A 27,812-nucleotide genomic window follows, 5' to 3' on the forward strand; every position below is an offset into this window, starting at 1 on the left:
TGCAATGATCGGCCGACATGTTCGGGGGCCTGCACCCGAGGGAGAACTGTCAAATCGGTAAGTTTGCCAGTTGTTTCATGTCGGCTAATTTGCGATCACCAGAGTTGGTGTGATTATTACTAATATTCTGAATATTGTAGCGACCCTGGGTCAGGAACGCTACGAGACGTAGATGGCTTATAGGGTGTTTATTCAAGGAACATAGAACAAGCTCCTGTTGGCCGTCGCCTACGCCAAAACGACAGCAAAACGCCGTGAAAACCTCCAAACCAGCTTCACGTCTGCTCCGGGTCATAGCTCTGCTCCGAACGAGTCGTAACACAACAACACACACACAACAACATCACTCGCTGTCCAATCACAGACACGCCTCACAGCTACCAGCTCGTGAGACGTTCACTTACATCCGGAACATAACATTTATCACATAACATTCCCTCAGTCCGTCACAATATATTCACCTTTATTCTCCCATAAGCGAGAGGCCTAACATTTGCCTGCATACTATCGCCCATGATTATGATGATCCTTTAGCATAGACTAAGAAGCCCATACTTTATATAGCGGTCTCAGTAGGCCGCGCACCATGGAGGCCGCGGTATATCGAATAAGGCCGCGTCCGCTGCCCGTGTATCGTGGCATTAGCAGTATCTCCATTGATTTTGACCATATAGATTGTGTAATTCTTCAACTTGGTCCGGGCCTGATATCCCAACATTTCGGCCTGCATGTTTCTCTCATAGCAATCTGGATCGAAGTGATCTTCACATACCACGGAGTTTCTGCTGAATGTAAATGTTTTTAAAGTATGCCCGGTTCCTAAATTGTGCAGCCACTTCTTCGCGAGCACCTTCTTTTCCTCTGTATTAGGTTTGGGCACGCAAAAGAACTTTTTAGTCTTGTGAGTCCGTTTATTATTTAGACAACCGAACGCCTTGCACTGCGCCATCTTGGCGTGAACTCCAGACGTGAACTGGTTTGAGGCCACCGATCTATCCCAAGAAGCAACGCGTGTAGAAGTGGCTCCGGATTGGCTGAATTCCTTTCAACGACTCTACGTCATAGTGACCTTTGACATGAGTAAATAACTGGCAAGATGTCTGCGCACTGAAGCGTTCACGGACTCGGAATGTTGACAAAGAAATTTAAAGCCTCGGGCTATGCGTGACTTGTTGACAATAGCGGCGGGGAAAATATGATTTATTTGATGCGCCTAATGGATGTAGCACGTTGTTGTTTTGGGCTACAGGTACCCTTTAAGATCGTGATCATGTGATTTTGTCCTTTTTTCTTTTACTTCTAAAAGTTCGTCTTGCGCAACTTCCATTAGGCCTGGGGAGTCAATCCCTCAATCTTGAAATGCGCTCAGAACTTTGAATTTAGCGCCTTTAAAATAGGAATAATTGTTTGCGAAGTTATTTTTTTCCTCCCTGATATAAGATTAATTAATTTGAGAAGAATTTAGGACTTTTTACTAAACTATAAAGCATAAAATGACCTGTTTTAATGGATGTTCTTCTTCTTCCTCTCCCTGATGTCGTGAGAATATGAAATATTCATTCTCTCTCCCCGTCTGCCTCCTGGGGGTCTGAGCGTGACACCCGGTCCTCACACTGCTGTTTCACCACACACACACTCACACACACACACACACACACACACACACACACACACACACACACACACACACAGGACAGAAATGGCCTGGCATGGTGCGAGCGTGTGTGTGTTTCACTTCGTCTTACGCAACAGCCTCTACTTCAACGACAGTAAAGCCTCAACCTCAGCCTGAAGTTCAACTGTCACCATGGCAACAAAGAGCCGCAGCAGCGGCAGTCACCCACACACATTCATCCAAAATATATATATATATATATATCCACACACACACACATAGTACAAACAGCTGTTTGGGAGCCCGGGGGCAGAAGATTACATCGTTACCCCTGAATGGATGAGAATGTGAACGCAACCCGACCATTATTGTTAAAACACAGACTCTCGACTGCAGAGCGTCGGTTCATTTGCATTTAAATGATATTCATAGCGGCCGCGTATCCTGACGGGCAAAGTGTCGGGCGACCGCGGCGTGCACGGCTCTCTCCTCCAATCGACTCGCAGAGCTGTTGGCGTTGACGCGGTCTCCCTGCGTCGGAACCGAGTCGCTCTAGATGAGGTTTACTGACCCGGCGGTCTTGTATTTGATTTCATTACCGCGGTATGAACTGATTTGGGGCATTTTTTCGATCCTCCAGTTCCTGGCCGGGCTGCACTGTGTGTGTGTGTGTGTGTGTGTGTGTGTGGATCAATGCACTAATCCTGTTAACAGTCCCCTGAGCCCAGATTGAAGGGGCTTGATCAACGCATTAGCCGCCACACGCGCGGGTCACGGCCTGGTGTCGCCTCACAGCCGGCCGGCCCTCACAAAAAACAAACAACTTTTGTTTTTTTGCGTACATCCATGGAAACTGTTCAACGCGCCAACAAACATGGACGTCTTTCAAGATGCTGAATGTGTGTAAGGAAGCAGTGCAACAACAAAGGAGGCAGGGGAGGAACTTTACATATTCTATAGGGGGCAATCAGTGTTGTAATTCCACTACTTTTAGCGGTAACGAGCATGTAACAAAGTATTTTTTTAAATCAACTAACGCAGTTACAATTACTGAAATTTAAATGAGTTCGTTACTCGCGTTACTCTCTTTTGTGAAAAATGAACACTTGCAGACAAGAAGACAAGCTAGGCCGACTTTAGCTGCTTCTGATCTGACATCGCAGGACCTTGGTGGCGCAATGATGTAACGTCTCAGACGTTATGGACTGATGACACGGAGACGGGACGGCGTTATTAATCCTCACTTTATTGGGCATCCACCAACACAGACAGCGTGCTCCTCTCGGCTCAGCAGCTCCAACGTCAACAACAACGGTTCCCGTCAACCACCCTTAACTCCCGTTTTCCGGCAGGTTAACCCCGCCTCCCCTCTACTCCGCCAATCACAGGCACGCCCCCTCGACCAGCATCACGGTGCCACTTCCAGTGTTGCCAGGTCCGCGGATTTCCCGCGGAATTGGGCTACTTTTGAATTGTTGCCGCGGGTTGAATTTTTTGTCCGCTGGTTCGGGTAGACCTATTTTGCATGCAAATTACATGAATATCTTTAAATAAAAATCCATATTTTAAATGAAATAATTTATTTATACCCAAATCCTACCAAACTGACTCCAGATCAGCACGTACACGCCGACACATCCGCGCACACAGGTGAGCACACTCTCACTAGCACCCCCCCCCCCCTCAATTATATGCAGCACCTCAAGGCACCTTTGTTTTCTCTTTTAATTAGTGTTAATACTGTAATCACTTTTATTTCATTGGGCCTAATGTGGTAAAAAAAAACACTGTTAAATGACTGAGACAGTTATTTTGTATTAAGTTAAGTATTAAAAGGGACTTTTGTACTACTGCTTGATTTGAAGGCCTGTTGCCCTGTTGATTGCAATAAATAGGTCTACAACATGTTTATTGTGTTTGACTGTTCAGTACTGTTCATTACATTAAAAAAGCAGACAAAAGGAACTTAAAAGTTACTTTCCCTAGTAACTAATTACTTTTGATATACAGTAACTAGTAAAGTAATTAAATTACTTTAAAAAGTAGTAACTATAACTAATTACTAATTTTCAGTAACTTGCCCAACACTGGGGGCAATGCCCCCCCCACTGAAAAGAAATTGGGAAACTTGTGAAATAAAATGTAACCTTTGTTAAAAAATAATAAATATAGTTATTTAAGCTTACAGGATATGAGTGATTGTCATAAAAATGTAAATAATAAGACTTTTAGGCACTAGTCTACAGATTCAAAGTGTTTTCTGAGATTTTTTTCATAACATAAATCAGACGATCGTATTACATTTTATTCTTATTTATTTGTCGTTATTTATTGTTCTTAAATGTTTTAAACAACCATTAACAATTATAACTTATTTCTTTGTTTTTTTTATAATTCCAAATTATATTTGTTGATTTTTTTTGTTTATACCTACCTAGTAGAGGCACGACAGACAGGACACACACACACACAACACAGAACAACAAAACATATTAAATAATCTAAATCATTATTATTTTTGCCCCTCTAGTGACATCAGGGGCAACATTATATTTCTCGGTGTATTTCCGACGCTAAACGGAGGCGAGCGCTCAGCGTCCGTGATCTGGGGCGTTGACATCGAGCTCTCTCGATCCGGACGCCGGAGACAGAGAAGCGTCTTTTCTCCGAGCTCGAGCCCGCACGTCGATTTGATGACGGAGAAGAAAAGCGAGACTGAAACAAACTCTTTTCATCCGTCCGCCTGCTCCGGTTTAATCTACATCCACTCGCCTCGAATATCCCTCTCTCCGCCTTTTCTTTTTTTCCTCTTCTGTCCATCGACCTCAAATTACCCCTCATCATCGGCCTCGCCTCTCTACATCCAGATCATAAAGAGAGGCTTTAAGGGAAGAGGTGCACATTAGAGAGTTGCATGTGACCTCCTCTCCCCTGCAGGCGAAGAGGTCGCGACCTCTGTGATGCCACCCGTGAAGCCCCCTGGGGGGATGGAGAGGTCGGGGGGGTTCAACCTTTTGCAGGATCCGCCATCGATTTTTTTATTTCTTTTTTTCCAGATCAGAGTCCCCGTCTCTCGGGTCACAGCGCGGTACCTACCGGCCGATCGAACGGTGGTATTGATCGCTAACAGCCCGATAGTCTTAGAGGTTGAATACTGTGAGCGGCTGCTGAGGACATCGAGTTCACTCCCTGAGGATCGGAGGGTTTAAAGGATGTTTTATTTCTGATTAAATATTTGAAAAAATACTTTTTCTTTGCAAAGATTTTAAGACACTAAAAGAGGATTATTGATATCCACCAGATGACATGTGTAGAGTGTAGAGAAGACTTTAAACAGCATAACAAATTTGTATTTTTTTAAAGGATTAAGATTGCCGTCTTGGTTTATTCTGAATTTCTATTTGATTAAAACCAGTTTGAGTTGTTTGTTTATACAGTGGAGAAACAACTATAATTATCATATAATCTTTGATAATAATCTTGCCACAGTGTGTTACCACCTTCAGCAATAGAAATATGACTTAAGAGACATTTATTTACATGAAAATCTTAAAGATTGCCGTATCAATAATAGCATATACAGCATCTGATTGGTTGCTGGTTAAACTTTAAGCAGCTCTAGTGGTGGAGCATTATTACTGCACTCGTCATGTGAAGTGCCTTTGAGCAAGAACATTCACATCCGAGGATAAATAATCACGTCTGAGCCACGTGGCGTTTAATCTGTCGGCTCAAACGGGGAATAAAATAAAATAAACTCCGTCGTGCGATCGATCGGTCGTGTTACGGAGACGCGTTGATGTGCGGTGGATAACGAGTGTGAACGCAGAGACACTCAACAGTGATTGGCTCATTTTTCACCCCGATTATCGACGACTTCCAACCCTGAATGGCTCCATCCCTCACTCAGCGTGTGTGTGTGTGTGGTTTGGAGGCGGAGCTCTTCGGCTTGGAACGACGAGTATCGATTTGCCTGCACCACACACACAGACACACACACACACACACACACAGAATAACCCTCAGCAGCACCTGTGAGCTAGAATGGGATCATGACCGTGAAGTCTATTTGCTTTGAGCCGCTCTCACGTACAGAAATATATATAAATATAAATGTATATATTTATATACATACACACACTAAATTGCATGGAAGGGGGCATGGGACGGAAACCAGAGACCACCGGTTTCCTAGCAACCAGAGAGCGGTGGTGTGTGTGTGTGTGTGTAAAATTATGTCCAACAGGGACCAATCGGACGTCTTGTTTTCGGCGCTGACAGAACCGGTAGCCAATGAGAGCGCGCCGTTTATAAGCCTTCCTTCATGGAGACAGATATATCTCCATTAATAGCACAAGAACTGGAACTATGACGAGAAGCACAGGCTGTGTGTGTGTGTGTGTGATTGTGTGTGTGTGTGTGTGATTGTGTGTGTGCAAACATTGCCAAGTGCTGCAGCATCAAGGTTGAAGCAACATCTCTCAAAGCTTTTCCTCTGGGTGCAAACACACACACACACACACACACACACACACACAGAGGAGCTCATGGATTGAATTGCCGATATGATGAGAGGGAATGGTGTGTGATATTTTTTCTGGGTTAATAAATACTTCAAAGCCCAAAGATGGAACTGAGCACAATCCCTCCTAAGGGCCGGGCTGTGTGTGTGTGAACATCAACACACATGCGTGTGTGTGCGTTTGTGAGTACAGTGCTATCTGTTAGATTTTTATCTATTTTTCTTAGATGCATTTTGACGCTAATGTACACCTACAACCGTCTGTGTGACCCGTGAAGCTTGTGTGATGTGCATGTCCACATGACATCACACGGTTAAGGTTGCCATAGCAACAGAGAGAGAGAGAGATAGATAGCGCGGTTAGACTGATGTTTACGTTGTTATTGTTGTTGTTTACTGCCCCGAGTAAGGTTCACGTACAACAGCTGTCGGCGAGGTGAGGAACATACATGTACATGCAGTACATGCAGTATCTGGCCATGGATACGAGGCGGGGGGGTTAACAGGATGCTTGTGTCTCGTGAGTGGCGGGGAAAACTTCTAAGAAGAGGAGCAGCTGAATATTCGTGCCGGAGAGGAGTCGGCATCGTCCTCCACAGCAGAGCAGCTGTTAGAGTCACACAATGGTGCAGCGCTTTGCTAAGTTTGTGTAACTAACATCGTTTTTTTATCACAAGCTCCTTTTCCTTCGGTGTGGAACGTCTACCGGGCCGTCCAATCACGTCCATCGACTACGTAATCACCAGCTGGAGCAAAGACGATGAAATAACGACAGTAAACCAGCCAATGTGTAAATGTAGGCTGTGCATTATTGTGTTCACATTAATATACAAACACATATTTGGAGAGATCGAGAAAATGATCCATGAGAATCTATCTGAGTGGTGAGACCTCTTTAGAGTTTCAATCTCTATTTAGCAAACACTTACATAATAGGTCTCGAGTTACAAGGAGGCGGCCCCCGCGACGCATCAGACACGTCAAAACAATCTAAATACATCAGAGCAGCAGTGAGGATGAGGCAGTGAGGTCAAAGCTGAGGGGCTATAAATACAGAGAAGCAAGAGGCCGTGTCCTTCTCGCTTTGAGGTCACTCTGATGGTTAAAGTGCACGTAAGAGCGGCATTTAAGCCACGCCCACTTTCTGAACGCCCGTCTTCCCCAAAAAATAAGTTGTCAATACTTTAACCCTCCTGTTACCTTTAGGTCAATTTGACCCCATTCAATGTTTAACGTCGGTGTTCTTTGGGGTCAATTTGACCCCAGGCTGTTTTTCACTGTGTCAAACATATAAGAAATATCAACTTTTTTATATATTTAAAGGGCTATTTAGGTAGTCAACAAACAAAAATAAAGTACCTCACACTTAAACTTGGGAAACAATATTAATTCCAATAATTTTCTGGAGGTTTTAATTGCTGGGGTCAAATTGACCCCGAGGGTAAAAACTGTTAGTAAATGTGAAGGTAACAGGAGGGTTAAGAAAAATAATTGATGACTGAAGGGTATGAAATAAAAGCATTTTGAAGACTCGCTTTCAAAATAAAATACGAATAAAATCAGGTCCTGAAACTCCTGTCAGTGTGACTCACTGATCTTAAAGCCTCCAGACCCATCAGTCCTCGTGCCTCTTTGCTTCTCCTCTCTCAGCATCCTCCGCCGCGCAGCAGGAGGCGGGACTACGATCGCGTGAGGTAGAAAAATATATATATTCTAAAAGCATCTGGCAGGACTTCTAACTTCTGCTCTTCTTGTCACAGACGTGCACTCCTCTCCCCCGGCGTCCTGCTGGGACCTGTCTCCCCTGTCTCCCCTGTCTCCCTCTGTCTCCCTCTGTCTCCCCCTGTCTCCCTCTGTCTCACCCTGTCCCCCCCTGTCTCCCCATGTCTCACCCTGTCTCCCCCTGTCTCCCTCTGTCCTCCGGTTACCCTCCTGCAGGGTGCTCGCCCACTCCCCCGCTCCGCCGCCATCACAAGTCCACACAGGCCGGGAAACATGAACTCCTCCTCCGGCCTGTTTGACTCGAGTCACGTGGGACAAAAGTCAGGAAAACCTTCGACTGGAGGAACTATTTGTTCACAGAAAGTAGGTCGAGAAGAACATTTTTAAAAAACCTGAAAACAGTCATCGAATCCCTCCGCGTGAGTCGGTCGTAAAGCACAGACTCTTCCAAACTATAAAGACGTGCCGCTGCATTCCTTCTCCTCTCTCGTCGTGTTCGTGCGTGCAGGCGAGCGTAAGACACAAATTAGGGCAGCGATTGGATTCGAGGGGCTTTAACTGGAGTCATAGCTTTTTCTTTCTCCTTTTCTCTGCTTCACTCGACTCAACCTGGAACAAAAATGCTTCGAGCCTGAAAACCTTAATTTGGGATTTGACTCGCCTTTGAGAAAGTCTCGTGATGCGTTCAAACGCGAGCGCTCGATAGAGTTTCTGGCAGGGGAAGAACAAGCAAAACACAAACCCGGCACACAACGCAGGAAGGGAGGAGATCTCATGCAACCGAAGAGGTGACGGGATTTTAAATCCGCCCCACGAGTATAAATCGACTGTCACGCGACTCGCTGTCATGTCGGGGAACAACGCGCGCAAGTTGTTACGCAGAGGACGGCAGAGCGGCTTCAGCCCCGAGCTCGATCTCGCAGGTGGCTCGAGGACAGCCTCCCGCGGTCTCGATGCACGGGAGCGCTCGTCTTCAGCTCCTGCACACGGCCGGTTAAAATTAGCCGAGTCAGCGGTGTTGAGTGAGCGCCGCGATCGCCTCGGAGCCCCCCCCCCCCCGCCGAGCGCGAGAGAGGCATGAATAAAACATCAAGAGGGGGAGAACAAAAGGATCAACGGCTCGTCTCCGTGTCTAATCTTTCTCTTTTTGTATTTTATCGGATGTCCCCGTGTCTCTCCATCACATCGGTCACCTACCTCTCCGGAGGCTGGACTTATTCCAAAAGGAACCGGCTGGAGAGTCTCCTGTCGAATGTTCTCACAATCTTCTTCTTCTTCTTCTTGAGACAAGTTCCTCCTTCCTTCCCGTCGTTGTCCTCGTCCTCCGCTTCCCGATGCTCTCCTCCTCTCCTCTCCAGCTTTCCTCTCTCACTCCGTGCAGATCTCCAGCGCTCACCAACTCCTCCTCTTTCTCCAGCTTGCGGCAGCCAGACTACATCTCCTACATGTCTCTGCCTGAGCACGCTCCCCCCCTCCCTCCCTCTCTCTCTCCCTCTATCCCTCCTCCTCCTCCTCTCCATCTCGTCACTATGGCGACGCCGGCCCCGTACAGAGACAAGCTCGTGCTGGTTCACAAGGAGTGTAAATGTGTTTGTGCCTGTTCTGCAGTTACTACCAACATCACAACGACGTACAATTAAATTAAATTAAATACCAGAAGATACTTAGATTTTAATTTGTTGTGAGAGTTTTTGTGCTAAGCTAACTGCATTAGCCACATCGCGACCCCGACAGGTTGTTCTAATAACCCAGAATCTAAAGCTTCAGCTCATCGGGGGTACCGTTGATATTTAAAATCAAGGAACCTCACACTGGTGTGTCTTAGAGTTTGAAGTCCATCCCAGTCACCTGACATCGTGCATGTAGAAAATGAAGAGGGGATTTTTTTGTTTTTGTTCTGTGAACTTTTCAGACTCCCAAAAACAAAAAGATCCCATCTTCTGTTCCCATGCAGAGCCGGACGAGTGTAAACATGTGGCAGTAAACTCTCGTTTACAATGTCGCTTTCACTCGTGTACTTTCAGAGCGACGTCACGTGTAATTTAATTTATTTTATTTTATTATGTCATTTATGTTATTTCATTTAAAAATCTCCTTTACAGGAGTGTCCTGGCCGTAATGGATACGCCTGCAGGATATTTCAGCCACAACAACTGATTATACCCCCATCTGCTGACTGCAGCACACGGCTGGCATCACCAGTGTGTGTGTGTATTAAAATTAAACATGTGCATGTGTTTATGCACGAGGGCGTATGTATATTCCTAATCCGTGTCACCGCCAGTGTCACGTATACGAAACCCAACCCACGGAGCTCCACGTCATTCTGCCTATTCCTGTCTTCTGCCAGCCGACTTCTGTGATCCAGGAATGAGGAAAACAAAGATAGAGCGTGAGTCATCCGTACGGCCCCCTCTCCGAGGAGGCAAACCGCTCGGCAACAGGTTGTGATTCGGCGCTGCGCCTTTAAGTGTAACCGTAAGCGTTCCCTAAACGCCCTCGGAGCTCGTTTTCATCGCCTCGAGGTCCGTTTAGAAGACGTCCGCCGCGAGTCGCCCGAATGTCAGGAAATCGTTCCTCAATGTCCGATTGTCACTTTTTTTTCCTCGGCTCGTTGAAGACTTGTAGTCCACGTCGGTTTAATGGTTGAGCTCCATCGTTCTGGCGGAGATGAGACTGTGCGATGGCAATGGCCGCAGAAGTCAGAATTAAAAAGGAGGAGGCGTCACGGTGAGGAAGAGTCTCACGTCTGAGAGAAATGACGAAGACTAACATGGTTGGTTGAGGAGGTCTCGGGTTCGGGGCGCGGGGGTCGCGGGGGTCACACATGATGTACCCCGGTACTTTCCACATCGTCTCCAGCTGCGCGGGGAGAGCTACAACAGGAAGTGTCAACGCCAAATACGGATGGAGAGAGAGAGAGAGAGAGAGAGAGAGAGAGAGATGAGCAGCAGAGACGGTGAAGTACACTGCAGTCCTCAGGAGATCCACCCACAGCTGCTGCTCACCTTCTCCTCCTCCACCTCCTCCTCATTCTTCCCTTTCTTCTTCTTCTTCTTCTCCTTCTTCTTCACCATCTTCTCCTTCTTTACCTTCTTCTGCTTCACCTTCTTCTCCTTCTCTTTCTCCTCCTTCTTCATGTTCTCCTCCTTCCTCTTCTCCTTCTTTCTCCTCCTCTTTTTCTTCTTCCTCTGCTTCTCCTCCTCCTCCTTCCCCTTCTCCTCTTATTTTTCTTCTTCTCCTCCTTCTTCCTCTTCTCCTCCTCTTCTTTTTCTTCTTCCTCTGCTTTTCCTCCTCCTTCCTCCTCCTCCTCTTCCTCCTCCTTCTTCTTCTCCTTCACACACACTGTGTCCTCACATTGACATAAAGCAGATTGAAGGTATGAAAAACCTTCAGCAATTGCGTACATATGTCCTGCATGTAAAAGCCCTTTTAGAGAGTGTGTGTGTGTGTGTGTGTGTGTGTGTGAGAGTGTGTGTGTGTGTGTGTGTGGGGGGGGGTTATAGTATGATATAGAGGGTTTAAGCCTGCAGTGTCTAACGAAGGCAGGAACCATCTGGTGTTGGGATGTGAGACAATCTGTCCGTTTGGAGAGGTGACAAGAAAGGTGATAAGCAGACACACACACACACACACACACACACACACACACACACACACACACACACACACACACACACACACACACACACACACACACACACACACACACACACACACACACACACACACACACACACACACACACTATTTTGAATTGTGTCAGGAAGAGGCAATTTAATACACACACACACACACACATTTCATTTATACCAAGTGCACATATCTCTAGTCTCTATGGTAACTAGTAGCCGTCATGGCAACGCAGGACAAGCAGTAGAAGAAAAGGCTGAACTCTCATGACTGTCCTCAATTTTCTTTGGACCCCATGAACAGCTACACACACACACCTACACACACACACCTACACACCCACCCACCTACACACACAGACAGAGTTAGTCATTTTGATCTCTTCAGAACACATTCCCAGCTTCGAGTGTGAAGACCTCTTAAAGTGGGGAATGCAGCGACAAGTCAGGACCCATAGGTAAATCTCACACTCACACACACACACTAACACAAAGTGAGAACACACCTTCACTTTTAGCCTAAACTTGTCAGATATGGACATGAATAGGCAAAGAAGAAGTTGTGAGGTGATCGATGGGAAACACAGTGGTGGAGAGTAACTGAGTACATTCACTCAAGTAATATATATATATATATATATATAAATATATATATATATATATATATAATATACATATATATATATAAATATATTTAAATATAATATACATATATATAAATATATATATATTTAAAAAAAATATATATATATAAATATATTTTAAAATATATATATATATAAATATATTTATATACATACATATACATATATTAATTAATCTGGTGGGTCACAAGATGATTTTTCCACTTTAGAAAATAAGAAGAAACTATATTCAAACAATAAAATAATGTATTAAAAAAAGTACTTTTTTCTACAGCCTTGACGTACTTTAATATATTTTGCATTTGGGGTGGAATTTCTTGAAACCAGCCTCCGTCTGACTGAAGTGAGGCAGCAGCTCCACCGTGTGGATTCAGACGAGACTGCAGGGAGATGAATGTGTGTGTGAGTGTGTACATGTGCGTGTGTGTGTGTGTGTGAGGGGTATACGAGAGACACCTCACATACACACATTAAATATAAAGCATATCGATTTGACGTTGCACATTAAATGTTTTATTATCGTCTGGTTATTTAAAAAAAGATTTACATTTAAAAATACGCAGAGGAAGTTGTTTTGGGACAATATTCGTATACATATTGTGCATATTTGATTATTATTTTGAAGGTCTGAAGCCAACATCCTGAGAGTCGACCCCTGAGGAGACTTGTGATATTAAAAGCAGGCTGATATAATATGCACATTTAAATATAAATAATATATTTCACACTCTTTCACACATTAATTGATGATTAAATCGTCCTAATTTGCTCTCAATCAAGTGAAAGTGATGAAGGAAATTGGATCCGCACGTTCAGTGGACTGCAATTAGTTTTATTTTAGCATAGTGTAAAAAAAACTCCAATTATAAAGCAGCATGTGCACACTTACGGTACTCATACATATTTAATAATTCATCCTAATCAATTATTAATGTTAATTGAATAATTTAAAGACATAAATTCTAAATTAATGAGTTCATTTCAGCTTCGAAAGATTTTTAAATTTGGAAGTTTTCTTAATTAGCCCCAAAAAATCCACATTGAGTACCTCGACATCATGTAAATACCGTCACAGATACTTGTTGAAGTTAAATATGATAATATTATCGATAAAAGACGTTTCACCGTGAATGTTATTTTGACCAAATAATAATTTAAGCTCCGTATTACAATAAAGATAAAGATTAAATTAAATGAATGAAGTAATGAAACAAAGGGGGAAAATAAGTTAATAAAAGGTGTAATAAACTGGAACAGACGGGTAATATTCTACTTGTGTGCTTAATTTAACAGTTAGGAACACACACACACACAGTCGTGAGTTCAGCTTGTACAGTAGTGCACACACAGACAAACACAAGTACAGAATGTACAGTAGCACACACAGTAATGAGTACAGCTTGTACAGGAATACACACACACACCTGGCTTTGTCTTATCATATTTAAGGCAATTTAATTAAGTATTTGACCAAAAAATAAAAGCTTTAATATTAATATCAAAGGCTCCATGTCATATATTCATAGAGTAATCTGGTAGTTAAAGGTTAAAATATATTTGTGTATCAAAGTCTATGTGCTTATTTCTACCCACTGCCCATGAGTTTACAATTAAATGAATATATTAACTTTCAAGTTGGCGTAAAAAACATTGAAACGTGAACGACCTCCATGAAACAGAGGCGAACACATCCCTCTGCCTCCCTCTAGTGGCTTCACTCTGTACTGCACTGCAGCTTATCTCTGAATTATATACAGGAATCGACCACAATCCTCACACAAAACACTATATATGACATCATGTGACATCATATGATGTAATATTACATTCCTATGTGCGTTACAACAATAAAAGACGTTTGTCGCTCATCATTTAGACGTTGTACCGTTATCGGAAAGAAAGAAAGAAGATTGATGTTCCTCAAGCCGGCGCACATGAAGACAAAAGCATCCTGAAACACACACACACACACACAGGAGCAGCATGTGGGGGCGGTATCCCCGGCGCTGCGAAACATCTTGCATCCCACACGCTTATGTAACTCCCTCTCCAGCTCCTCCAGCTGATCGCTCATCACTTTATCACTTTACCCCCCTCCCCCCCCCCCCCATTGAAATCATTTCGTCTCACTCGGAGCATCAAAGGCAGCTCTGTGGTGAGATCGGGCTGCAGCAGGAACCCGCCCGTCGAAGATGTTTCGACGCAACAGCTCAAATGTTGAAAACACCGTCGTCCACCATCACGATATACTTAATAATTCAATAAAAGAAGAGCAGCCCCAACAAGGGGAACCGCGACTCTGACGAAGAGCTGCAGTCACATTAAAAAAGAGGCTGCAGGGAGGTTGTGACTCCTCCTTTCTGCTTCCTCCTCGCATTCAGAGCACACATGAGAAGAAATGGCCGATTAAAAGTCCTGTGAAAGCCCAAGATAGGCGGGGATGATCTGAGCGGTTATAACAAAAAGGGGTTTTCGACTTATATTTTATGACCGTGTGATATTTCAGTTTTTCTTTTTTAATACATTTGCAAAAATTTCTACATTTCTGTTTTTTCCTGTCCAGACGGGGAGCCGAGTGAACATTAAGGAGAAATAAAATGAACTTTTTTGATTTTAGCAAATGGCTGCAATGAAACAAAGAGTGGACATTTGAAAGGGGTCTGAATACTTTATATTACAATAATTAACACGGTATGACGAGGAGGGATTTATCTATTAGATTTAAGATTGCTTTATTTGATTGAAGCCGTTATCTTATTCTATATTTTATTTTCCTATCATTTTGTCCGATGGGTTAGTCCTTCTCTCAATACTTCATATTCACCCTGCACCCAAATCTATTTCTTCCTACCGAAAACGTAAAATATTTAAAAGCAATTTATATTCTTTACTTTCATAAAGTCAGGAGACTTGAGATGTCAAATCCATAATGGTTGAAAATGTAAGCAGCAGATGGTGAAAATATCCTGACTTTTAAAAAGTCCCTGGTATGGTAACACCTGGTTCCTACATCCCCCATAATGCAACATTGCAGCATATTACATCAATACCACCCCGCCTGGTAAAATGTATATTTTACCCCTTTAAATGCCTATTTAAATATATAGTAATTTCTTAAAATAGTCACGCTTGAATTTAGCAATTGGCGGGGACTATTTTTTATCCGTGGATGAATACATGTGACGCAAACAACAATGGAGGAACAAGATTAATCAGGATTAGAATACCCAGACACAACGAGAAACCAAAAAACACCAGCCTCGTCCTTTAAAGATATACATTTTCAGGACCGCATGCAGGAAGCAGGAAACAGGGAACAGGAAGCAGGAAACAGGAAGTGAAAACCCTGACTCACGTTGATGAGCTCGATCTCCCAGATCTTCTTCACCAGCTCCATGGACGTGTAGCCGTTGACGAGGAACGACTTGGTGTAGTCGCCGAGCTCCAGCGACTCCAGCCACTCGGCCACCGACGTGGGGTTGTTGCCATCGTAGCCGACGGGTCTCACCTGCACACACACACACACACACACACACACCTTTAAAATGACTTCATCATGAGCCGCGGAGCGTATTCCTGAAACTCTGGGTTTCCTGACACGCGAGTCCTCCTCCATGAAGGTCGGAGACACTGAGGAGATTTTCCGATCCTCTTTTTAAACTGCACCACTTTCCTAAACGCACATTTCTCACATCACGTGGCAGCCGTTTAAATTCTGTGCGCCTCGTATTTTATTGCTGCGCTGCACTTTCTGTCACCATTCTGCTGCAGCGGCCACATTTCTACACGGGGGGGTCATTAAAGATGTAAACCATGTTCACGAGTCGTTGTTTTTATCCGGATGGAGCACAACTCCAGCCGGATGAAGAGCAAACAACATCGCGTGGAACACATCATTCATTCACTTTTATCCACGGCACCAGGGAGCTCAGGGCGGATGAAACAAACACCCGTCGTCCTCCAGCTCGAGTCGAGCACATGCGAGCGTGTGAGGGGTCATTTTTTACAGTGTGATGTCATATTTAGGAAGTTTTTGGGGAGTTTGCATGAAACCTGCTCATCTCTCTCCTCTCTCTGTTTTCTCTCCTGGAGTCGTTTCTCACAGCTCTCACTCCAGTTTCACACCTTTGTTCTTACTCTCTCTCTAACACACACACACATTTGACTTTGCCACTTTAACAAACAGCAGCAGCACTTTCCTCTAAGTATTGGTTGTATTATATTGCACTGACTGCAGCGCTGAATGCAGCACTGACTGCAGCCCTGACTGCAGCCCTGACTGCAGCACTGACTGCAGCACTGACCCTGGGCAGCAGCCGGATGGCCTGAAGGAGGCGCTGTCTGTGGGCCGAGTTGAGGATCCCGATCTCCAGCAGGTCCTGATCTTCCACCACATTGCTGCCCTGCAGAGTCAAAACAACAACAACAACAACAGAAAAGGTTAGTATGTGTCTCACTGGAGGACTTTGACACACATTAAGACGGCAGAACCGAACACGGAACAAGGTTCTAGGTGTCCGTGGTTCTCCCAGACCCTGAACGCTCCCCTGAGGGTTGGTGATCCTCCGGTGAGCGTCTGCTTGTTTCTTCCATTATCGTTACACTTTAAATGCAAATTGATTTTTAAAGTCTGCAGTGCGCTCTCTCGTTTCCACAAAGCCGTTGATTAAAACACGATGAATCTCACATGCACGTCACACAAGTGTGGAAGGAAGTTTTCTTTTTGGAAATGGAGACACATTAAAGTCTGCATGGGAAAAAAAAGGTTTATGTTTTTGTTTTAAGTGACTTCATCTCTTAAATCTAAATGAACGTGACACGATAGTAGAGGACTGCCGGTTATTTGTGTGGTAGCATCACATCATCGTGTCTTTTAATGCATTTTGTTTTGCCAAATCTGTTCACCACTCGACTCACAGGAGAGGAATCAGAGGACGCATCAGTGCAACTTGATAATTGTGGGTAAAATATGAAGACAAAAAATCCTTTTTGACAGCAAATAGTCAAAGTGCAGTTAAGAATATTTTTGTATTGTTTTGGCTTTTCGTGCAGATTGTTACTCAGCACTTTAAACCCCGTACGGATGAGCCTCCTGATGCTTTTATGATTATTACCGACATCAGTGAACTCGCCCCCGCGGTGCCACTATCTCCCCTAAATCCAAACAGCAGTTTGTATGATTATATGTGATTCAGTGCAACGACATAAACCCGACTAAAAAGGCAATAACGAGATATCAGGGTTTTTCCTGCATAGAGAACATTTGGGCGCACGCCTAAGCCGTTTTCCCGAGCGCCTATGACAAATCCCGAGCGCCTAAGGCAAAAAAAGTCCGCGATGGAAAAAAAAGAAAAGAAAAAACCTGTGTTCATCATGTGCATGTCAGCGAATATGTTCTCAATAGTATGTTTCAAGTCGGCTACAGCCGAACCCTCGTTCTGTTTTGATAAATAGTAATCGAGTTGATAAGCGTGTCTTCTTGTCTGATCAAAACGCAACTGTGAGGTGAATGGACAGAGCGGCCAGCTGCTGATCACTCAACAGCCCGATGTGCACGAATACACCTGGAGTATTGTCAATAGGAATGCACCGATCTGATCGGCGCCGATCCATATCGGCCGATATTTCCATTATCGGTTTTGATCGGCGTTCTGAAACGGCCGATCAAACTTGGCCGATCAGATGACGTAACATCTGCGAGAACTATCAGACGTTTCAATCGCCGCGCACCGCAACAGAGACGATGCGCCCGGCGAGGGCCGCAGAGTGAGAGGTCAGAGGGGATCCTCACCACCGAGCGGCGTCCCCGTCCCCCGAGTTGAATCTCTGGGTCGACTCAGCCGACTCTCACATGTCTGCCCCTATAGACTGATGTTGACGGTACACACATTCGATCGGGAGCGCGCGAGGGTTTTGTGAACGTTAGCGGAAGGATTTAAGTGACAACATCCGGTTTTGCAAAGTTAGCGGAAAGAACCACGTGAAACAACATCCGTTTATCAAAATAAGATGTCGACAAATCACACACTAACATATACAAGTAAACAATGAACTGATTTTGTATCTTTAGAGATTGTTTCTGAGATTTAGCTTAAATTATGCTAACATTAAAACATTTTTACTGGACCAAGGAAGAGTTTATAAAAATAAGTCAGACTTTTGTATGTTAAAAAAAGTCCTGTAAATGGATTTCCCCAAGAGTTCCAGGAAATGAATAATGCAGATGTGTTCCATACATATCTGAAATCCTCTACAATAGCAATCAAACAATTTTAATGTATCAATTAGGACATTTTTCAAAGTAAAAGTCCTAAATGTTTAAAGAAATCGGTAATTTCTTTCATGTTTGAGTATTTCCTCATATTCCTAGGCAATAATGCTACACAATAAATAGAATGCTTCAATCAACACCGTGATCGGTTTTATCGGATCGGCAGATACTGATTTCAGTGATCGGTGATCGGCACCCAAAAACCTGATCGGTGCATCTCTAATTGTCAATCTATTAGCCTATATATTTTAGCAAAATTTCCTCAAGCATTGCCTCCATTATTTCTGAAAAAAACAACAACATAGATGTCTGCTAATTACAGTGACATGGCAATACAGACCATGCGCGCATAGCGCGGCAATTTTTTTTTTGGGGAGCACCGAAGACCCATTTTGACCCAGGAAAAACCCTGGATATGGGAACCGACAATAAGGAATCAAAGACGGCAACCTGGGAGTGAAGCGTCAGAGGACACGACGGAGAAACGACGGCAAAGAAATGAAAAATGATTCAAAGCTACAGCCAATAAAACGTAGGAGACGGTACATTTGATATTCTCATTGAAGACACACACACACACACACAGTCGGAGCAGCCTGTGCATGTTTCACCTTCAATAATCCGATGGGCAACATTAGGAAGCCCATCAGTCATCCGCCCTCCGGAGGGTCTTCACACACACAGACGATTGGAGGAGAGGTGCCGAGAGAGAGGAGGATGAAAATACCACCAGGAAGTAAAGATGAGGACAGAAGAGAGAAGGAAGAGAGGTAAACCACCACAATGAAGGTAAAGATACAGGAGGAGGGGGGAGCGGCGGCGAGAGAAGTCCAGCAGCAGTGGCGGCTGGCATCAAACACGCATTTAAACTTTATAATTAAATATGTAACATTTATTCCAACACTAAGGACATCTTATTCATACAATTCAGTATATTAATGCGCAGATATCCTATATTACAAATATTACTGTGTTTTTATTCCATATCTCCAAAACACACATTTTTAAAATGTGTCTAATTTATAAATCTAATTAATATTATTATAATAATTTTTTAATACATTTTATTTATTTTTTGGCTCAAGGTGGGTGGGGCCACGCGAATAATTACATCTAAAAACAATTAAAAACATCAACGCGGAGATGAAGAAGGTTTTCCGTGTTAAATCTGGATTATCACATGATTAATTACAACTAAAAACAACTAAATCCATCACTGCGGGGATCAAACTCGAGCGATCAGAAGGTTTTCCGTCTTAAATCCTTTAAAATACGAGTGGGCAGCGGTAGTGAAGTGAGCACTCGAGCAACGAGATCTCATCTCTCACCCGCGAGCGTGTGGATCGCCACAAAAAATATGAATATGCTGCAAAAAAAACAACCTCACACATTGTAAAACACATTGATGTGGCCATCACACGGTGTTAAACCATGTGACATGTTGAGTCATATGTGCTCTGGGATTCATGAACCGCGCTAACGGTTAAAAAAAATACCGTAAACAAAAAGGGTAAAAGAAGAAGATTGTTGGCTAGCAATCAGAGATGGAAAAAAAAGTGGTTTAAAATACCGTAAAAGACACAAAAATGTTTTGTTTTCGAGATAACTCAATAAAGGACTGAAAGTGATCAAGTGAAGGCACGTCGTTCATTGTTCTCGTCTTTCATTGTTCAAACACTCGCCTCGCCCGCACTTTATCCTCACATAATCATAACCTTTAAAAAAAAGGACAATTAGGACTCTCATGTGGATGATTGAAGCTCTTATTGCAATCAGTGCTTTTATTGAGATTTCAATGACAAGGACGAGGACCATCTCTTGGGAAATAGATCCGTAATATCAAAGGGATTTTTTTTACTGGATGAATCACGGTTGAATAAAATAAACGAATGAATCCGTACGCCTCGTTTATTCTGAAGGCTAAAGGTCCAGAGGAGCTCCGATCGATAAACAAACAGCTCTTAAATCCCCCGGCACGTCTTTCCTCAAACAAAGAAAGTTTAAAATGTCAACATATGGACAAAAAACGCCCGTAAAGTGCAGCGATTGGCTGCAGAGGCTCATTAGTACAACTCGGCGGCGGCGGATTGGGTCGATCCTGCGGCTGAGCTCACTCAGCGAGAGGAGAGCGGCTCCCAGGCTGATTAACAGAGCCCAGAGAGCCGAGCTGGAGCCGGAGTTACCGCCGCCGGGGCCGAGCCGTAACTCTCAGAGTCACGGCCGAGTCGCCTCTCATTCAAAGGAGTAATTGCTCCCCGTCGGGATCCTGAAGCGAAGAGATAAGACTTCCTTCACCTTTGTTCTTTTCTATCTCCCAACACATCCGTTCCCCCCTCTTCTGTCCCGGCTTTCCACGACGTGTCCGTCTCTTTCTTACGGCCCGCGATGGATCGCGATGATGCGGATCACACGCTCGCCTCCAGATGACCTGAACGAGGATCCTGGAGGAACAACAGGAGCGAAGCATCGACTCCTCCTCCTCTGGGCGGTGGTTTTGCTGCATTGTGAAAGTAAACGGGAGTTATCGCCTCTTGCACATTTAAGGTGAAAACACGAAGCGACGATTTATGTCGCTAATAGCGACCGCTGTTTAGCCTCCGCGGCGTTGGGCAGCTCTTCGCTAGCGATGCTTGAAAACCTCCGTGGCCTCGGGAATTTCAATCCACGCACGGCTCGAGATAAACATTGATATTCACAGTGAAGGCCATTGTGTTTCTCTTCCTCCGCTCCCTTCACGCGTCGCTGTCAGAGGACTTGGTCCTCGGCTCTCGCTCCATTGTTGCTTCTCTTTCTTTATTCATCTGAAGCATTTCTTCTCTGCCCTCCCTTTCGCTCTCAATCCGTAACTCAAAGGTTTCTCCTCTCTGTATTCCTTCAGGATTAGAGGTGCCACTCTAATCGCATACGGACGTCGACAATGTTTCATCTCAAATATTGTCGTTTCATTCATTCCTCGATGGCCTCGCTGTTGCATGACATCATCTCTAGCGCTCTGCACCCCCCATTCATCCTCCCTTTGTCTTCGTCTCCTGGCCTCTTATCTTTTCTTTTCCATTCATCGTGATGCCTGAAAGCAACAACAAAAAAACATCCTGCTTTTATATTAAATTCATGGTACTTGTTCGTGTGTCTCTCGGTGGCTCCACGGCCCACAATGCATCAGTTTACGTGACTCTTACGAGCGATCCTTTCGTGAGGGATTACAAACCGCACTTAATCTCATCATGTCCACGTTTGACCTCCATCTCCATCTCCATCTCTCTCTCTCTCTTCCACTTTTATTCTATTCTGGTCACATTTCTGAGATTCGAGGAGCGTTTTGATGTTCCGCGGTGACGACGAGTGTCGAGTGACTGCAGAGGACTCGGCAAGGTGGGTCGGCTCGTAAAGACGGCTCGGATCCACAAGTCGAGGAGCTCTGAGGCGCCGCTCTCCGTCACACGCCACCCAATGTTCTGATTACACGCACGACAAACGGTTCAATAATTAAAGTCCAACTGGAGGAACAATTCGTCATCCCTCCACTGTTCTGGTTCCGTCTCATCAGCACCGCTTCCAGACGCAGCAGGGTGACGATTTCAGCAACGACACTGAAAAACTCCAATAAAGCGCATTGAGCAGCTTTATAAAAGGTCCAGATAATTCACATTAGAGACAATATGAAGAGACCAAAGCATGATTCTAAATGTACGACGAAGAAAGATAATTCTACTCTTTAAAGCCGCAATAATCCTGTTTTTATATGAACAGTGGGAGAAACTGGGTTATATGAAATCGCCATAGTGGTAGGTGATTCATCCCCAGACTGCAGTTGTATTGTTGTATCTCCTCTCCTCTGCTGTATGTTAAAGAGGGGTCTATATCTTTATTTAAAGAGGGGTCTATATCTTTATTCATCCGGTGGCCAAACACAGCGGTCAGACATGAGCCCGCTCTGTAAGACGTGTCCAGTTCACGTCGTCTGCAGCGGCCGTGATTAGTCTCCACACAGAGTGCTTCATATCAAACGCCGTCTCCATAACGACCGCTCCGCCCCTTTAAAGATTTGTCCGTCAGTCCAGCAGCTTTTGTCCTCCACTAGCTGGTTGAGGTGAGCGGACACGCCCCCCCCCTCTAATGACCCAATTAGTGCAGAATGGTAATGGCCGACGGGGACGGTCCGTGTTTACGTGCAGGTGTTCATCAGAATCAGAATCAGAATCCGTTTATTGCCAGGAATGTTTACACAAACAAGGATTTTTCTTTGGCGAAAGGTGCAACATTTGACATGACAAACAACAATCAACGCGACAGCAACAGTGCAAAGTGTGTATTAACTTAAGTATAAGATAAGATAAAGATAAATAAAGATAAACAAATAAGATAAAGATAAACAAAGATAAACAAATAACGTTAAAGTGTTTAGGTGTGTGTTTCAAGAGACATGTGTGTTTAAGTTAAAAGTGCATGTTAAAGTGACGTGTGTGGAGGAGGCCTCCAGGAGGGAAGAAGAAGGAGGAGGGAGGAGGAGTAGGAAGAAGAAGAAGAAGGAGGAGAAGGAATATACGTGGAGGCTTCTCAGAAACCAATCGATTCGCCACGTGAATCCTGCGTTTCATTTGGTTGCCCAGACTGAGAACCCCCAGCTGAGGATGAAAAGGAGCGCTGCGAATACCGACGTTAATCTCTGTAGCCTCAACCCGCCATGGCGTTTCCCCAAAGGGAAGAACAAGATACATACTGTATGTCTGTGTTTAATCAGAAACAACAAAGAAAGAGAGGTTACAAACTCAAAGTGGGACAAAGGTTGTGATGTTTGTAGCTCTTTACTATATTAATTGTATCCAAAGGCGTTTTTAGAGAGAGATGACTGAGGGTCAGGAGAGCAGAGAATCCCAGAGTCTCTCTGAAGTCCTGCCGATAACTATCGGGAGTAGAAAAACTAAACGATAAAAACGCTGATGTAGCACGTGAGCGGAAGGAGTGTCCGTGATGGGAGGGCTCAGCTTCGGGGACGTGACTGGAAGAGAAATGTCATTTGAAGCTAAGAATACGAGTGTTCACGCTTGCTTGGACACTCACAGCTGCTGCTGCTGCTGCAGCAATGAATCCTTTCCACTCATTAATGAAGACACAGCAGAGGAAGAAGATATGAGACAGACGGCATTTGGACGACATGATCTCTGCAAATACTCCACATCATTTACATGAGATAGATGACGACCGCTGGAGAACGTGTTCACCATGAGACCGCCGCTCTGGTCTTAGAGCCCCGAGCGCTCCAAATGGAAAGGAACACACACGAGGAATAAGGGGCAACATGCATGTAGTCTACATGCATCTATAGTCTGCATGCATGTATAGTCTGCATGCATGTAGTCTACATTCATGTATAGTCTGCATGCATCCCTAGTATACATGCATGTATAGTCTGCATGCATCCCTAGTATACATGCATGTATAGTCTGCATGCATGTAGTCTACATTCATGTATAGTCTGCATGCATCCCTAGTATACATGCATGTCTAGTCTACCTGCCTGTAGACTAGAGTGCCACAGGAGTCCGCCACAACCTGCTTGACAGCTGTGAGGACTAACAATAGCCGTGCTCGTCGTTTCCGTTCATGATGATCTTCTTGGGTTTTCGTCTGTGGACCGAAGCCTGGAGGGACCGAGGCCTGAGGGACCGAGGCCTGAGGAAACGAGGCCTGAGGGAACGAGGCCTGGAGGGAACGAGGCCTGAGGGTACGGGGCCTGAGGGGCTGTCAGTGTTGTCGACATTGCGACTCTTTTGCTAGAATCAGCACATTTCGTGGCGGATGCTGAGTTGTGAACACCGGACCGAGGTCATTAAGTTGGATAGGTTTACAAAATTAAAAAATCCAGCGTACTCGTGCTGGGTTCTCGAGATTAGCAACCCTAGCTCTGATAAGACCCGACCGTGTGATGGAGACACACGTGAACAACGAAAAATGTGATTTCATCCTGTTGCCACGGTAACCAAAGGAAAGAGATGCAGGTCACACTGAGTTGGAGGACCAGAACGAAAATATCCATAAATACTTATCCACACGTACGCATATTGTCAGTTGACCTCATGTCGGTGAGTGAATCAGTCAAAATGGTGGAACTGAACAATCATAAGGAACCAGAAATGACCTCTCCTGTTTAGTAGAACAATATAATAATATTATATCATACTTTCTCTTCCTGTCAGCATCCCTCTGCAACTGCTGCAGATCATTTGACTTCATCGCTTCTCTTCGTTTTCCCACTTTAACCTCATTTCCTACTCTCCTGTTTACTTACCCTCACTCTCACACACACACACACACACACACTAGAAACATCAAGAGTTTCTGACTGCGACTTTCTCCTCCTACGTCACTGTAGCTGAAGGGACCAGGGGAATAGAAGCAGACGCCCGGGCTGCGTCTCCATCAACAGGCTGCGAGTGTTCCGCTTTCTGTCCGTGTTCATGGAACATTTTTCTTACGCATGAACCATGAAACAAGCATGTTTCTTTTGGAGTGCACGTTGAGTGTAGCGTGAGCATGAATGCAGCTCGATGCTGGAGATTCTGTGCGTGGGAGGACCTCACATGGGGAGAGGCAGCGGTGAAGGGAGAGAGGGAGAGGGAGAGAGGGAGAGAGAGAGATGATAGAAAGAGGAGGAAATCCAATAAATGAAAGAGAAAGAAAAAACAACTCGCTAATGACTGCAAAGAAAACGACGAGAGACGATGAGGATCTCCATGTGAGGGAGCGGAGGGAGCTTCGAGGGAGGTGGGACGCACGGAGAGGCGATTACATTTAATGCAAAGACACAAAATAACCAGGAGGAGCGATAGATGTATGAAGAACTCCCATCTCCAACGTCTCCCCGCCCCAAAAAGAAAACACTCACCATGAACTGCACGTTGTCAAACCCATTGGCCAGCAGGTGGTTCTCGTACTGGACCAGCCCGATGGAGTCGAGCCACTGGCCCACGGACTGCATGGGGCAGCGGGGACCTATGAGGGGGTGGAGGGGCAAACGCTTCAGTAAGGAGTAGCCGTCCACGCGGTAGCAGCGGCAATCCGGCTGAGACAGCTGGCACTGCCACATCATGTTGTGGCGGACAACGTGGCTGTCGAAGGAGCCCGCCATGCCGCCGACGAGTCTTTTGGCAAGGCAGCAGGAGGAGGAGAATGAAAGGGGAGGCAGGTGGAAGGGGAAAGGAGGAGGACGTGGAGGCGAGGCTCTATAGAGGCATGGTGAGGGTGGAGGGGGGGGTCAGCATGCAGGCGTCCAGGTGCGTTCTCCCAATCCAGCCGGAGGGAGGAGTTGTATCCAGAGCGCGGCTCCCGGGCCGTTAGGGGTTCGGTCCTGCCGGCGGTGGGAGTCCAGGTCCGCCAGCGACCGACCGACTGTGTGCGTCTGTCGCGCGCGGCACACGGCAGCCGCTTCCTTTTTTTCAGCTGTTGCGCTCGCTTGGCTGCTTCCTCGAGCGTGTGTGTGTGTGTATTTGAGTGTGCGTAAAAGAGAGAGAGAGAGGGAGGGAGAGGGAAGAGCTGCCTGCGCTGTAGATTTCTTTTTATCAAGTCCTCCCACTCTCATCTGTATGCTTCTGCAGCCTCCTCGCTCTCTCTCCTTTCTCGCAGCGCTGCCTTCCTCCCTCATTCCCTCTCTCTCTCTCTCTCTCTCTCTCTCTCTCACTTTCCTCTGTCTACCTCCCGTCTATCCGTCTCTATCTCCTCTCACGGCGTCACCCTGCCGCTCTCCATATATCTGGCTCGCTCGGCTGATAATAGCCAACACAACGGCTCCAGCTTCTGTCTGCAAGAAGCGGGTCTCCCTCCCACGCACACACACACACGCACACGCGCACACGCACACACACGCACACACACACTGTGCTGAGTGCTTCTATGCAGCCACATCTATAAGTGCCTGTCTGTTTCTCTGTGTGTGTGTGTGTGCTGTAGTGCAGCTATGTGTGCATTGTTGTTGTTGTGGGGTGGGTGGCTGCTCTGGCACAAACAGGATTTCTCCCTGTGGGAACCATAGCAGAGGCTTTGCGTTCATAGATGAAAGGAGAGGGAGGGCGAGGAGGAGGTGAGGGGATCAGGAGGTGGAGGAGGGGGGGAGGAACCACAGGGAGAGGGGGATGAACACAGCAAATAGATAGCGTGGACTCAAGGTGGGGAAAAAACTGGCATTAAGTTGCACAACAAGGTCAAAAAGCAGTCGTCCACAAACTCGCTATGGAAGAATAACGATATATTTAAATTTCGATGTTATGTTTTAGTTCTTTATGTTTTTTCCATCGTTCCTTCTCGTCTTCCTTCTCGTCTTCTTTCTCGTCTTCCTTCTCGTCTTCCTTCTCGTCTTCCTTCTCGTCTTCCTTCTCGTCTTCCTTCTCGTCTTCTTTCTCGTCTTCCTTCTCGTCTTCCTTCTCGTCTTCCTTCTCGTCTTCCTTCTCGTCTTCCTTCTCGTCTTCTTTCTCGTCTTCTTTCTCTTCATTCCTCCTCACGGCTCCACCTCTCAATTATTAATCAATGAGCTCCACAAGATCCGGTCGTCGGCTTCCTGTCGACTAATCACGGATGTTTTCCTACATTTCCTGTTTCTGCTTTCTAACGTCATTGCAGTGTGTGAGTGTGTGTGTGTGTGTGTGTGTGTGCCTCCACCTCATTTGGCCTGTGACGACCTCGCTTTACTCAACAGTTAAACTCTTACACTGTGACCGTGCCTCTGCCAGTAGATCAGCCTCTCGGCGTCAGAGACGTCGTTTGAATCGTTTCTTAAAACACATTTTTACAGAACGGCTTTTAAGTGACGTCGTCCTTTTATGCCGTTCTTTGATTCCCCTAATTTAGTTTGTCTGTTGTTCATTATTTAGTATTTGTATTGTACCATTCCATTTGTTTTGACACTACACTTTGTAAACTCAGTTTTTAAATGTGCTATATAAAGAAAGTCATTATTATTTTACTCTAAAAAAGGCAAATACTCAGTTTTTCTGAAGTCAAATTGTGTGCGATGCTTTTCTTCTGCACACGTCTAAGTTATTGGATAATCCTTTGAAGGGAAACCAGCCGGCTGCTTCTGTTGGTTGCAGCAATTATTTTGGTGGCCAAAAAATACTAAAATAAACCTGAATTGTCCTCCAGGTCGGATTCACTGACACGCTCGCACGTATTCATGTTCTACTTGTGTGTATTTCACCTGCGGCGTCCTCCTCGATGTCCAACCCACTGCCGATTCCTGCACCAATGGAGCTCATGATCTTGTCGATCTGAACAAACAAACGAGAGAGAGAGAGAGAGAGAGAGAGTTAGAGAGATGTACAGCATGTTGAAGGGAAAGCCGTTTTCCAGTAATACGGCTAATCCCTATTTCTGGATTCAAGTGTCACGTGACTTCATCGACGCGCCCGCCGCC

General features: G+C 45.1%; 1 protein-coding gene and 1 long non-coding RNA gene across 8 annotated transcripts in view; one reads left to right on the forward strand and one right to left on the reverse strand.

Moving 5' to 3' along the window:
* LOC130200602 (uncharacterized) overlaps nt 1-3,524 on the forward strand; it is a 6,500-nt gene extending 2,976 nt beyond the window's left edge. The window contains exon 2 of the long non-coding RNA XR_008833045.1: nt 1-3,524. This exon is cut by the window's left edge and continues 1,293 nt beyond it. This is a non-coding gene — a long non-coding RNA (uncharacterized LOC130200602).
* Nucleotides 1-27,812, reverse strand: part of anks1b (ankyrin repeat and sterile alpha motif domain containing 1B) — a 147,744-nt gene that overhangs the window by 17,011 nt on the left and 102,921 nt on the right. For 6 of the 7 annotated variants that reach the window (XM_056425022.1, XM_056425021.1, XM_056425020.1 and 3 more), the window contains 4 exons: nt 27,597-27,666; nt 25,293-25,399; nt 16,440-16,538; nt 15,491-15,643 (listed from right to left, as the gene is read on the reverse strand). In XM_056425022.1, coding sequence (XP_056280997.1) covers nt 15,491-15,643; nt 16,440-16,538; nt 25,293-25,399; nt 27,597-27,666 — 429 coding nt within the window. Of the gene's footprint in view, nt 1-9,056; nt 9,150-15,490; nt 15,644-16,439; nt 16,539-25,292; nt 25,400-27,596; nt 27,667-27,812 lie in introns of those variants that run through there. The other variant, XM_056425025.1, reaches the window with a different exon arrangement.

Source organism: Pseudoliparis swirei, chromosome 10 (genome assembly GCF_029220125.1).
Source record: "Pseudoliparis swirei isolate HS2019 ecotype Mariana Trench chromosome 10, NWPU_hadal_v1, whole genome shotgun sequence".
In the NCBI taxonomy this organism is placed as follows: Eukaryota; Metazoa; Chordata; class Actinopteri; order Perciformes; family Liparidae; genus Pseudoliparis; species Pseudoliparis swirei.